General features: G+C 32.3%; 2 protein-coding genes across 2 annotated transcripts in view; both read right to left on the bottom strand.

The window, feature by feature from the left end:
- Window positions 1-13,746, bottom strand: part of LOC121216974 (putative disease resistance RPP13-like protein 1) — a 42,892-nt gene that overhangs the window by 8,141 nt on the left and 21,005 nt on the right. The gene's annotated exons all lie outside the window — the stretch shown is intronic.
- LOC121217297 (putative disease resistance RPP13-like protein 1) lies at window positions 6-1,445 on the bottom strand. The gene is made up of 2 exons (XM_041092819.1): window positions 733-1,445; window positions 6-672 (listed from the first exon to the last, which is right to left on the bottom strand). The coding sequence occupies exons 1-2, from the start codon at window positions 1,443-1,445 to the stop codon at window positions 6-8; spliced, it is 1,380 nt and encodes a 459-aa protein (XP_040948753.1).

The following is a 13,746-nucleotide window of genomic DNA, read 5'->3' as shown; positions in this document are numbered from 1 at the left end:
TGACACTAGATCTTGAAAATATTGGTTTCCAAGACCTTTGCCTTGAATTTTAGCTTTTGATTGCAAGAAACTTCTGCTCTCCATAACAAGATTATCTCTTCTTCTTCAAATTCATAATCTTTAGGAAATATGGAGCAGTAGGAAAAGCATCGTTTCAAATGAGGAGGAAGATAATGGTAGCTTAATCGCAAAGCTGGAATTAAGCCACATGGATCTTCTGGTACGTCCCATATCTCGCTCTCATATACTTTTTCCCATTCTCTATGATCCGTAACTGTGCGTAATAAGCTTCCAATGGCTTTTGCTGCCAAAGGTAAGTCGTTGCACCTTCTCACTATGTTCTCTCCAATTTCTTTAAATTGGAGATGCCCATCAAATTTTCTTGCTTTCAATGCATGCTGAGCAAATATGGATAAACAATCATGATGCGAGAGTTTATCCAAGTAAAACGCTTTCACCGAATCGACATTAGATGAAACCTTTTGGAGTCGAGTTGTTACAATAATCTTGGTTCCTGCTCCAAATGGAGCCCGTAAGATGGTCCAATCACCGTAGCTCTCGTTCCAAATGTCATCTAAAACAAGCAACATCCTTTTTCCGGATAACTTCTCCTTCAACTTGACTTGAATCAAGTTCAAGTCATTCTCATCACGTGAGTCAGCATCGAGGGATCTTAAAATCGTCTTTGTTATGTTAACAACATCAAAGTCATCAGAAACGCATACCTAGGACTTGTGATCAAAATACTCCTTAATGCTGGGATCATTGTAAACAAGCTGAGCAAGAGTTGTTTTCCCCATCCCTCCCATGCCAACGATGGAAAGGACACAAACTCCATCGGAATTGTTACTTTTGAGCAACTCAAGCATTTCTTGCTTCTCCTTGGCTCTACCAACATACTCTACAGCTCCATCCATCAAGTAAGTTGGTTGCAGCCTGGGTTTGTTTCCCTTGGAAGTTGCGCCTTGAGACATGATCTCACTCAACCCCAAATTACTTCTTCGAGTGTTCAAACTATTCAGTCTATCGGTGATTGCTTGTATCTTTGAAATCATCTTAGCATTGAACATAAAAGAGAATGGAGAGAAATGACCAGCAGTACAGCAGGTTGGAATGAGTTTCCGTACCTTACTAGAGCTGGCTTGTGCTTGAGTTTTTTGGAGCTTGAGACGTAACTCTTGGTAAGCGAACTCGTCGAAGATGTCATCCACATCGTAAGCTAAGTCTTGGAGATCGTCCAACCAATTCTTCACACCCTCGTCTTTGATCTGCTCCTCCTCTGCATGGTTCAACACTGCTTTGATATCGGGTAATACGGATTGCCACAGCTTGAGTTGCTGGTGGACTTGCCTGTGATCGGCCACAAAGTTGAGTACAGAGTCAAGCAACTTGGCAGACAACAGCTCCAAAAAGGCAGAAAGAGCAGCCTCTCCAAAGACAGACATGGTGGAATTGGGACAAAGAAATCAAAGAGAGAGATGAAGAAGGAAGGGGAGATTGAGGGAAAGGAATGGAGATGGATTGTGTATAATTGGGGTTAACAGGCAAGGGAGTTGAAGTCAATGAATAGTGGCAAATGAGATTGGAAAACGCAAGGAAAGGGGAAAACAGGTCACAGTTTTTGGATTTCTGAAATTAAATGAGTCTATTATTGGAGCATAAGCATTGACAACAGAAGCGGCAGCTCTACCATATTTTCGTATCAGCTACCAGTCAATAAACAATGCCTACACAACCATTTATCTTTCCTGCACAGTGCACACCCACAGGACATACATTTAATGTCATTGTAATATGTTATTTTTTTGTGAACGTGGCAAAGCTCCATTGGTTAGCCGGTTAGTAATGTTATCTGCTTTGTGTTTGTATCAAATATATAAATATATAAGGAATAAAGCGCTTCCGCATCAACTTTTTATTTCTTGTGTCCACGTGTCATGGACACATTTTTATTAGTACTCAGACTAAATTTTTAAAAAATATTATTTTTAAATATTACAAAATTATATCAATTTTTTAAAAATTTATGAGAATAAACATTTATAAAGATTCAAAGTGGCAGCACTATTCTTTTCTTCTTCTTTTTTTAAGTCACCAATTAATATAAAAATAAAATTTACAAAATAGATCTTTATATAACTAATTATATTTTACAATGTAAAAAATGAGACTTTGGATTTATATAAATATCTATTTTGTAAGTTTTATTTCCATATATAAATTGGTGGCACAAAAAAAAAAAAGAAATGGTACTGTCACTTTGAATCTTTATAAAGGCTTAATCTTTTAAATTTTCAAAAAAAATTAGTCTATTTTTTAAATATTTTAAAAAGCGACCCTTTTTTTTGAAAATTTAGTCCGAGCACAGGCAAATGCGTGTCTACGTCAGTGTGCTTTTGCCTGATACAAGAAAAAAGCGCTGACGTGGAAGCGTTTTTTCTGAGTTATCCTCTAAAAACGCATCAATGTCAATGCGTTTTTAGATTTTTAGACCATACTCGTAATTATTTTTAAAAGCTACCCATTTCCGTAAAAAAATATCATAAATGAGCCTTTATTGGTACTATACCCAAATTAATTCAGTAATTATGACTATCTAATTGTAATTATTTACGCCATACAAGTATTGTGTTTTAATGCATAATTTAACAATAAATTAATTTTTTTAGTTATATACATTATTTTAAATTTTAAATTATTATTTTAATTTTTTTAAAATTTTTTAACTTTCTTTATAATTTTTTTAAAAAATTTTTGAAAATTTTATATTTTTTGAAAAATATAAATTTTAGAATTTTTATAAATATTTTGAGTTTTAAATTTTATTTTTGAATTTTTGAAAATTATTTTGAATTTTTGAAAATTATTTTGAACTTTTTGTAATTTTTGTTGAGAAAGACCAATTTACTTATTTTTAAATTTAACAGAGACCAAATGGGTATGTACATCAATCTCTTATTCAAATTATTAGAGTTATTTGAATTATAAAATTCAACTCAATTCGAACTCGAATGTAATACCCTGAAAATTATTACAGTAAGAAAGTAAGATAATATTCCTGATATAGTAAAATAAGGAAATAAAGTGATAAAAAAGGGTAATTTTGAGTTATGTTAATATTGGGAAGTATATTATGACATATTAATTCAAGAAAAGATTAAATTGCAAAAGTGAGAAAAGTTTTGTTGTCCAACAGTAAATACTCAAAATTAGAGGGGTTAAAGTGTAAATATGAAAAAGTTGAAGGACCAATAGTGCAAATATTTTAAGGGTGGAATAATCTAGAAACTAAGGAAAATGGATGGATTAGGACCAAATTGAAAAGGTGAAGAATTTTGAGAGACTAAATTGTAATTTTACCAAATTAAGTGATGACTCAAGGATGAAATTTTAAAAGACTATAAAGGGCAAAATAGTCAATTAGAGAGAGAGAATTCTAGAAGGTAATGATGTTGGTTATATTTTCAATTAATTAATTAGATAAATGTTATTTAATTAATATTTAATTAATATTTTTTGTATTATTTTATAATTAAATGATTAATATAAAAAGGAGGAAAGATGAAGAGAATTCATTATCTTCCCATGCATTCAACGTGAGAAGAAGAGAGAAAGAAAGAAAGTTTTGCTTTCTTTACAATTTGGTCCTTCCACCAAAAATTTACTATTTTTACCTAGAAATAAAAAGAATTTCCATAGCCATCCAGAGAGAAAGATAACAAGGAGACTATGGGGAGCTAGAATATCAAGTTAGATTCAAGAAATAGAAGCTGGAGGAGATGGAATATCAAGTTAAAGATTGAAATCAATAGCACAAGGTAAGAACATCAAGATTTCAATATATTTTTTAGTTTGATATTATTGAAAAAGTAGGAAATTAATGTTAATGTAGAGTTTCATTATATAAGGTTTTATATTCTTTTTATGTTAGTAAAGGGAAAAAAGAGGAAGTGAATGAAAATATTGAAGAGAAAGGAAAAGAAGGTGTTATAAATTTAGTTATCAACATTTTACACTAAAACAATTTTGGACAGCAGCAGTAGGTTAAATTTAAAAAATCACCATAAATTTTGAAAATTGAATTATACTATGAATACTATATTTAATTAAAGCTTATTGATTCTAGTTTCTCATAAAAGAAACATTGTAAGTAATGGAATTGTAAATCATGAGATATAATAAATTTGGTGAGATAATGTCAGAATGATTTTGGGTTCCCCTGTTCTGACTTTGTAAAATAATAAAAAATTGGATAAAAATAATTAGGGTCTTAAATTTATACTTTTAAAATCACTAATGAGTCTATATTCAAAATAAACAAACGAGAACATCATCCAAATCCTGTACAATGAGATAATAAATTTTTAGTGAAGAAGGGTCAAAACTGTTAGACAGCAAAATAGGGATGACTTTAAAGAATAAACTGTGCTTATTGGCTAAACCAAAAAATCTAAAAATTTTATGGTAAGAAGATATGTGAGTCTAGTTTCATAATAATTTAGCATATTTTAATTCTGAGTTCTGTAGCTCAATATATAAATAATTTAGTTACTATGACCCTAGTGGACAACTTTGAATGAATATATAAGTAAATGGTGAAATTATAGATAATGTTACATATAAGCGTGTTATATACATTAAGGATGTGGAATGGAGAGGAGAAGGAGTAAAATATATGATTATTCAACTAGCATGAGTTTTCATTAAAAATGGTTAATTTGCATGTTTTAGGTTCAGGGACTAAATTGAATAAAAGTAATATTTTAAGGGTAAATTTGTAAAAAATGTCAAAAAGTGACCAAATTGCATGAAATGAATTTTTTTATTATTTAAATTAATAAATTGAAAAAAATATTAATTTAGATCAAGATTGGGTAGAAATTCGAGGAAAATGGAAAATTACCAAAATGTCCCTAAATTTTGGTATTTCTACAATTTAGCCCGGTAAGTTCGTGTAACTTGAATTATATTCTTAAATGCTTGAAATGTATGTTATTGATGTAAATATGATTTGAATGTTCATTTTATGATAATTGATGAAACATTAATATTTTTTATAAAAAGGGGAAGAAATCGCGATTGAATGGAAGAAAAATTCGATGGATCTCTGAAAATGAATTGACGGTAAAAGGAATCTAGCCCAGACGGGTGATCCTATCCTGATATAACCCTCCCAATGAATATGTGGAAAATAGATTTAGCCCAAACGGGTAATCCAAATTAGGGTTTGAATTTAGTCTGGACTGGTAATTCAGATCAAAGCTCATTAGAGCAATTGTCATTGTAGGGGATTTAGCCTGCACTGGTAATCCCGACAATACTTTATGAGTTTATATTACAGGAGATTTAGTCTGGACTGGTAATCCCGTTGTAAGGATAAGGTTTGCGGGAGTGTGCTCTCTGAAATGGAAATGTGCGCACATGAATATGAATTGATGGACCCGAAATTGTATACTAAAAGTGTACCTATAAAAATCCATTGAATTTCCAAGAAATTCAACGGGATAAATATGGGAAAATAATAAGGGTAATAGAAAACATGGAATTGAATTATTATTGGAAACATAATATCGAATTGAATACTCAATTTGGATTGAACGCGGGATTGAGTACAATCGTTTTGTGGCAAAGAATGAATTGACGGATAAAACCATAACTGGGTTATGGCACTATGAATGTAAGACCATGGTCGGACTATGGCAGTGTTCATATGTGCAAGACCATAGTTGGAATATGGCACCAAAGAACGATGTACTCATATCCGTAAGTCGTTCTTCGATTCAGAAAGAAACGGTAAAAGACTTATGTGATTGAATTGAAAGATTTATAGATTATTATTGGTATTGATCTGAAATAAATGTAACCATTGATATTTAAATGATATAACGGGTAAAGTTCTGAAGTGAGATAATATGTATTTGAAATGAACTATTACTAGGATGTACGAAATTCATGAAAATGATGGTACATGAAATATCGAAACAATGAAATGAATGATATATGCCTATGAAGAAACGACAAGAGAATGATATGTATCATGACATTTAAATGTATGATTATCTTTAATATGTTGATACAAGAAAATTATGCATGATGAGTTTATATGTAATGTGTGCAAGTACACTAACCAGTATTCTTGCTTGATGCTTGGCAAGTGCCAAGCTATTGGTTGAATGGTATTATGATTATTTATATAATGCATTGAATTGGAAAGTATTTACGTGAAAATATGCTAGAGCTCACTAAAAAGTGGTAAATTTTAGATTATGCAATTTCTTATGAAATGACTTATCATGTGATCAATTCGAAAAATACTTTGGCTAAATGCATTAGTTTGTGACTGTGGTTGAATGATATGTTTATGACTTGTGTGTCACGCATATGGAATAAGCGTGGAAAGTAAAGAAATGCAAATGAAAATAAAGAAATTATGAAGAGTTAAAGTTATATAAAATCCTACTAAGCTTGGGATAATATGTTTAGGTGATACTGTGGATTTATTCACCTCGTGAGTTGATAAATATAGCTTCATGAGTATTATGGTATTAATATTGGATTATTCTTGATATGTATAGATTTCATATTTTAGATGAACTAATATGATTAAAGATTACACGAGCTTACTAAGCATTCATTGCTTACGTATTTGTTTTTATTTACCCTACAAATTATAGAAAGCTCAATTGGGTTGGAAGCTTGTTAGAGATATATCACACTATCCATTGGTCCTATCGGTAATTTTGAATGATTTGATTCTGGTTAGAATGGCATGTATAAGTTAATTTGGCCAACATTGGTTCATTAATGTTTTAATTTTGATTGGTTTCAAATATGAATGTCAGATAAAAATGAAATGCCTGATAATTAATTTGAAAACTTTGGTAATGCTCCGTAACCTTATTCTGGTGACAGATTCAGGTTAGGAGTGATACATCGAAACTCGAATTACTTATTCGAATTGACTCGAATAATTCAAATAACTCAATTCAATTAACTTAAAATTAAAAAAAATCGATTTTTCCAAATCGAATTGAGTTTTGTTCACATCTATCTATGGATGTCAAGTTTATTGTGAAATATTTAAATTTTAAACAATAAATTTTAATTTAATTTTAAATATATAGAGTTGATACCGATATTTTTTATTTTGGTGTGATTGACCACCCCAAAAGTAAAAATATATTATTTTAATAAAATTTTAAATTAAATCAAAATTTATTAAAAATATAATTTTTAGTCTACAAAACAAAATTTGAATTTGGGTGTAATTTCTAGGAAGATATCAACATCCTTATGATGCTTGATAACAAAATGGTACCATTAGTCATATTTTATCCTTAATTTTTACCAAATTAATTTTTGAGTGTCGTCGTGCCATTAGTTGCACCAGTATGTATAGTCTTCCACCCCATAAAATATCGGTATTGTAGGAGAAAAAGAAAAAAAAGGAAAAATTTATTTTAATGGGTGTCGTCTTTGTCATTGGCGGTACTAGTGTTTTTTTAAATGTGTCAAAGCTTTTGTAAAAAGCTTTTTTTGTGCTGTCGTTCTCCTTAACGATACCCATTAGAAAAAATAATGTTTTAAAAAAATAGAATTTTTTTGGGTGTTACCATTGCCATTGGCGACACCGGTGTATTTTTTTTGTTAGAAAGTTTGATTTTTTTTGTGTGTGTGTGTCATTTTTCTCATTGGCGGCAACATGTTATTTTTTTCTATTAAAATTTTTTTGTTGCCACCAAGCTCTTTGCCAGCACCAATCCCCCTAAATTCACCTCTGATATATCTATTAACAATTATTCAAAATTTTAAAATTAATTAATTGTTGATTTGACATTCATGTGACATTTCACGTGTGTGTCAATCAATAAAGTTAACATATGTTAATTTTTCTATCCATTTTGAGTGATTTGATAAACAAAACGCAAGTTTAATGGTTAAAAGAAGTAAAAAATTAAATGAATGACTAAAATTATTATTTTTTAAATTAGAAGGTCAAATAAGTCATTTTATCTTTTAAAAAGTACTACAACTCCCATAGATATTAGATACATTCATCTTCGCCTCTTCTCACTTCAATGTGGTTTTTATTAATTAGTTCTAATATTTTTAAAGACAAACAAATATTTAAACATAATTTTAATTGAAAATAAATTCTAAACAAAATAATATAGTTGTTTTTCTATAATGCATTTTTACATTTTTACTCTTTTAATAATTATACATATATAAAAATAAAATGATAAATTTATATAGCAGTTATCATCTTATTTTTCCTTAACATATTTTAAAAAAAAAAACTTAAATAAATTTTGAGATAAATAATTTATTTCAGGTAAAAAGAAAATGAACAATAATTAACTTAAACATAAATAAATATTAAAATATGTTGCAAGTCCCTATATTTTTATAAAATTTGAGATTTAGTCCATAAAGTTAAAAATCAATTCTCCTTCATTTTTAACTTAAAAAAAATTTAGTTTAATCATTATCGTTATTGGTAATTTATATTAAAACTTGTCAACTTGATATGTTTATTTTCCGTCAAACATATGTTACATTACATGAGGGCAACCTAGTTATGATGTCAATTTGACTTTGATAAATACATGTGATTTTAACGATTGGGGAATTAGGTTAATATTTCTTAAATTTAGGGAAATAAGTCTATTTTGGAGAGAGAAACAGAAACGCATCTTGCGAAAAATATTTTGTACAAAATGCTTATTCTTTTGACATATTAGCTTTTTTTTAGCCAAATGGTCAAATCTTTGTAGTTTTATTATTGAGTGTTTGAGTTCAATTTCTCTTTAATAAATATATTGTAAAAAAAAATACTAATTTGTCAAAAGAAAATGAGTTTTGCAAGAAGCGCTTTTCTCAAGACTTATTTCTTTTTTTCTCTTCAAAATCGACATAGCTCCTTAAATTTGAAAATTTTCGACCTAACTCCCTAATTTGTTTTTCGACCTTTTTGCCTAATTTTTCCAAAATAGAAGATAAGTTTATTACCAATGGGATATCCTTTTCCAAACCAAGTAAATCTACGAGTTTTGCTTATTAATAAAATATATTTTTTGGTATTTTTATGGACAGGAGATACCGAACATTATTTTAAAATTTTAATTCATTAAGAAATAAAAGTATTTTTATTATATATGTAATTAATTAAATGGATCATAATTAAATATTATATTTCACAAATTTAAATTTTAAGATTATTAAACAACACATAATCAATAAAGTACTAATTTTGGTAGTTGTAAGGATGCTATAACTCTTCCTACGCTTAATTGACTCGCATTCCTATTTTTTCTTTGGATTTCAATGCATACTTAAAAATTTTTATCTTTAGAGAGACCTTAAAATTCTTTTATAAAATATGATTTTATAGGTGATCGATCACACCTAACCAAAAATATTCAGTGACAACTCTTTTTTTTTTTAATTTCCATATTAAAAAAAAGCCTCAAGCTGATTTTTTCTTTTTTTTTTTCATTTCAACTGAAAAAAAAAAGATTGTGACAATCAAAAGAAAGATAAAAATCTTCATTGATGCTTTACGTCTCGCATTAGCTGAAGTATAGAAGAAGATAAATACAATACTTAAAATTATACATAATTCACCCCAACTATTGAATAAGACAATAAATGCGCTTAAGAAGGCTTAAACTTTTAAAACAAGAATCTGCCATCCAAGATGAGAATTTTGCACCACCGCAGTTCTTAATGATGAGTTGCTCAAACTTTTCTAAGGACGAAGAAAGTCCAGCACCCGCTCTTTGACTTCTTTTTTACTTGTTTATTCTCCAAGTCTCTACCCCATGCCTTCATTAGTTCTCTTGAAAAGATCTTTTGAAATCAACACTACCTCGTCGATTTAGCTTTCATCACCTGTAACAATAAATAAATATATCAGAAAGATCAGACAGGAATACTACAAAATGATGGAAATAAGTAATGTTTCACCTGCTTATATCATATGGTTTAAACTATACCAAATTCATCACATCTAAGAATCCAAAATGACAAAAATTCTCTTCAATGGCATAGGATGGTTATATATGTTCAACATGGACAGCAATGCAACAACAGGCCAAGGAGTAGACCAGCAGCTACAGCAGACCAGAACTCGGGCAAAGCTAGGAGCAGCTTGGTTCATTTTGTTTATTTTGTTTACTTTTAATTTTTGTAATCTTTTGTAACTGAAACAAGTTGATATGCAACTTGATTTCATAGTTAGTAGGATTTGAATTGGTGGATGTAATGGCTGGAAAATGTTCAGCTTTTGAATTATATTATTTTGTAATGCAAGTTGCTAAAATTAGATGGGAGCAGTTATAAAGTTAGGTAATTGACATTTCCAAATTTGTAACTTATATTTTCAAATGAAATGAAAAATTGAATCATTCCATTCAGTTACATTTTTTCTTTTTCTTCTTTACTGCTTGTTAACCGAGAGCTCATGCTCTTGATGCTTTGAGTTTTTGCTTGTTGTTCTGCTTGATGTTCGAAGAGCTTATGCTCTTAGTGTTTCTTTGTTTTAGTTGTTGCTGCCATTTATCCAACAAATGGTAATCAGAGCCTCCTATCTTTGAGGACCTCTGTTGTTTATATTTTAGTTTTTCAAAACAGTCAGTTTTTGTGTTTTCAAAGTCAGTCTTGGCAGCATGAGTTTTACTCCTCTTCCACCACCAGTTTTTGCTGGAGACAACTACCATATTTGGGTTGTCAAAATGAAGACATATCTTCAAGCACTTGACCTTTGGAGTGCAGTTGAGAGTGATGTCGAGCCAGCACCATTAAGAGAAAATCCTACCATTGCTCAGATCAAGCAACATGGTGAGGAACGAGCCAAGAAACACAAAGCTATGGCCTGTTTACAGAATGGAGTGTCAGATGTTATCTTCACTCTCATTATGGCCTGTGATTCCCCTACGCAGGCATGGGACAGGCTTAGAGAGGAGTTTATGAGATCAGACAAGACCAGACAACAACAAGTTATCAATCTTAGAAGGGAGTTTGAATATTTAAAAATGAAGGAGTCTGAATCTATCAAGCAATATTCTGATAGAATCATGGCTACTGTCAACAATATCAGACTTCTTGGAGAGGATTTCAGTGATAGCAGGGTTGTTGAGAAGGTGATCACCACCCTTCCTGAGAGATTTGAATCAAAAATCTCCTCATTGGAGGACTCGAGGGACCTCACAACTATTTCCCTGTCTGAGTTGGTCAACTCACTTTATGCACTCGAGCAAAAGAGAGCTAGCAGACAGGAGGAGAACCCTAAAAGAGCCTTCCAAGCAAGAACTAGGGAAGGATCTAGCTCAAATCAAAGAGCTAAGAAACCTTGGCTTGAAAGAAAGGATAAGGCAAGGAAAGGAGCAAACAGAGAAGCAGGCAGAAGTAGGTTTCCACCATGCATTCACTGCAAAAAGACCAACCATTTGGAGAAATTTTGCTGGACAAAACCAGATATTCAGTGTAGGAGTTGCAAGAAGTTTGGCCATCATGAGAAAATTTGTAGGAGTCATAAAAAGGCACAAACACAGCCAGTACAAGCTAAGATTGCTGAAGATGTGCAAGCTCAGGAGGAGCATGTATTTACATCTTCATGTTTTGCAGTTAACAGCAAATGTAGTTGGCTTGTGGATAGTGGCTGCTCACACCACATGGCTGCAGATGAGAGGCTTTTCAAGAACCTTGACAGGAGCTATGTCTCGAAGGTCAGGGTAGGCAATGGCAACTTGATTGAAGCAAAAGGGAAAGGTGATGTGGTGATTCATACTGGTTCAAGAAACAAAGTCATTTCTGATGTGCTCTATGTGCTAGAAATAGACTAAAATTTACTTAGTGTAGGCCAGCTAGTTAAGAAAGGGTTTTCACTAGTTTTCAAGAATGATTCATGTGTTATAAGTGATGCTCATGGTAGGGAGATTGTCTCAGCACCTATGGGAGACAAATGTTTTATTTTGGATGTGAGTCAACTTGAGAAAAGTGCCTATACAAGCTCAGTTGACAATACTGATCTTTGGCACATGAGGTTTGGCCATGTTAACCTCAAATCACTTGATTTGCTACACAAAATGAATATGACATAGGACATGGTGAAGGTTAGTGCAAGTGAAGGTGTTTGTGAGGTGTGTCAGCTTGGTAAACAAGCCCGGTTGCCCTTTTCAGCTAACCAGGCATGGAGGGCTCGAGACAGACTTGAGCTAGTGCACTCAGAAGTCTGTGGACCAATGAAGACACCTTCACTGAATGGCAGTAAGTACTTTGTTTTGTTTATTGATGATTTGACTAGATTTTGCTGGGTGTACTTCGTGAAACAGAAGTCAGAAGTGTTTGACATGTTTGTGAAGTTCAAGGCTTGGGCAAAGAATCAAGCAGGTTGCAAGATTAAGGCCCTAAGGACAGACAATGGCACAGAGTACTTGTCTGAGAAATTACAGAAGCTATGTGAGCAGGCTAGAATCCATCATCAATTGACCACAGTGTACACTCCTCAGCAAAATGGAGTGAGTGAGAGGAAGAACAGGACAGTGATGAACATGACTAGGTGTTTACTGTTTCAGAGCAAGCTTCCAGGCATCTTTTGGGCTGAAGGTGTCAACACTTCAGTTTATTTGCTCAACAGACTGCCAACACATGCTGTGAAGGACAAGACACCTTTTGAAGCATGGTATGGACTTAAACCTGTTGTCTCACACTTAAAATTGTTTGGCTGCATATGTTATGTGCTTGTACTAGTAGAAAGAAGGACCAAACTTGAAAAAAGGTCGACTGCTGGCATATTTGTTGGCTATAGTGGCTGTAAGAAAGGCTACAGGATATTTGATCCCTCGACCAAGAAGATTTTGGTATGTAGGGATGTTAAATCTGATGATTCAAGATTTTGGGACTTTGATGGTTCAGATACAAGTCCATTTGAAGAAGAGGAAGGTGATAGCAATCTGGAATTGGCAGAAAAAGAGGCCAGTAATGCCAATGTTGATGATGCTTCTATGAGAGGGACTAGGTCCATTGCTGATATCTACCAGAGATGCAATGTGGCCATTGTTGAACCCTCAAATTATGAAGAGGCTGCTAGAAGCAAGAGTTGGGGGAAAGCTATGGAAGCTGAAATCGACATGATCCACAAGAATGATACTTGGAATCTTGTGGACAAGCCTGAACAGAGGAAGGTCATTGGTGTCAAGTGGATTTACAAGGCAAAATTCAATGCAGATGGCTCTCTTAACAAACACAAGGCAAGGCATGTGGTGAAAGGGTATAGCCAACAGGCTGGTATTGATTTTGAGGAGATTTTTGCTCCAGTAGTAAGGCTGGACACTATCAAATTGTTGTTTGCCTTGGCTACACAGAAGCACTGGAAGGTCCACCAGCTTGATGTCAAGTCAGTCTTCTTGAATGGCTTCCTTAAATAGGAGATATATGTAGAACAACCTGATGGTTTCAAAGTCTAAGGAATGGAGGACAAGGTTTATAGGCTGAAGAAGGCACTTTATGGTTTAAAACAGGCTCCTCGAGCCTGGTATGACAGAATTGATGAGTATCTGTCTAAACTCAACTTTGAGAAAAGTTTGAGTGAACCAACCTTGTTTGTGAAGAAGTCCAATGATGAGACACTGCTGATTGTGTCAATATATGTAGATGATTTACTGGTAACTGGAAGCAAAATTGAACTGATTCAAGAGTTTAAGGAGAAAATGTATGTCATGTTTGATATGACAGACTTGGGAA

This window comes from Gossypium hirsutum, chromosome D05 (genome assembly GCF_007990345.1).
Source record: "Gossypium hirsutum isolate 1008001.06 chromosome D05, Gossypium_hirsutum_v2.1, whole genome shotgun sequence".
NCBI lineage: Eukaryota > Viridiplantae > Streptophyta > Magnoliopsida > Malvales > Malvaceae > Gossypium > Gossypium hirsutum.
This window is presented reverse-complemented; position numbering and strand designations above follow the sequence as displayed.

Coding starts and splice junctions, on each gene's coding strand:
- LOC121217297 (XM_041092819.1), bottom strand. CDS start 1,445: ATGTCTGTCTTTGGAGAGGCTGCTCTTTCTGCCTTTTTGGAGCTGTTG. Junction 673..732: donor AAGGAGTATTTTGATCACAA/GTCCTAGGTATG, acceptor GACGATTTTAAG/ATCCCTCGATGCTGACTCAC.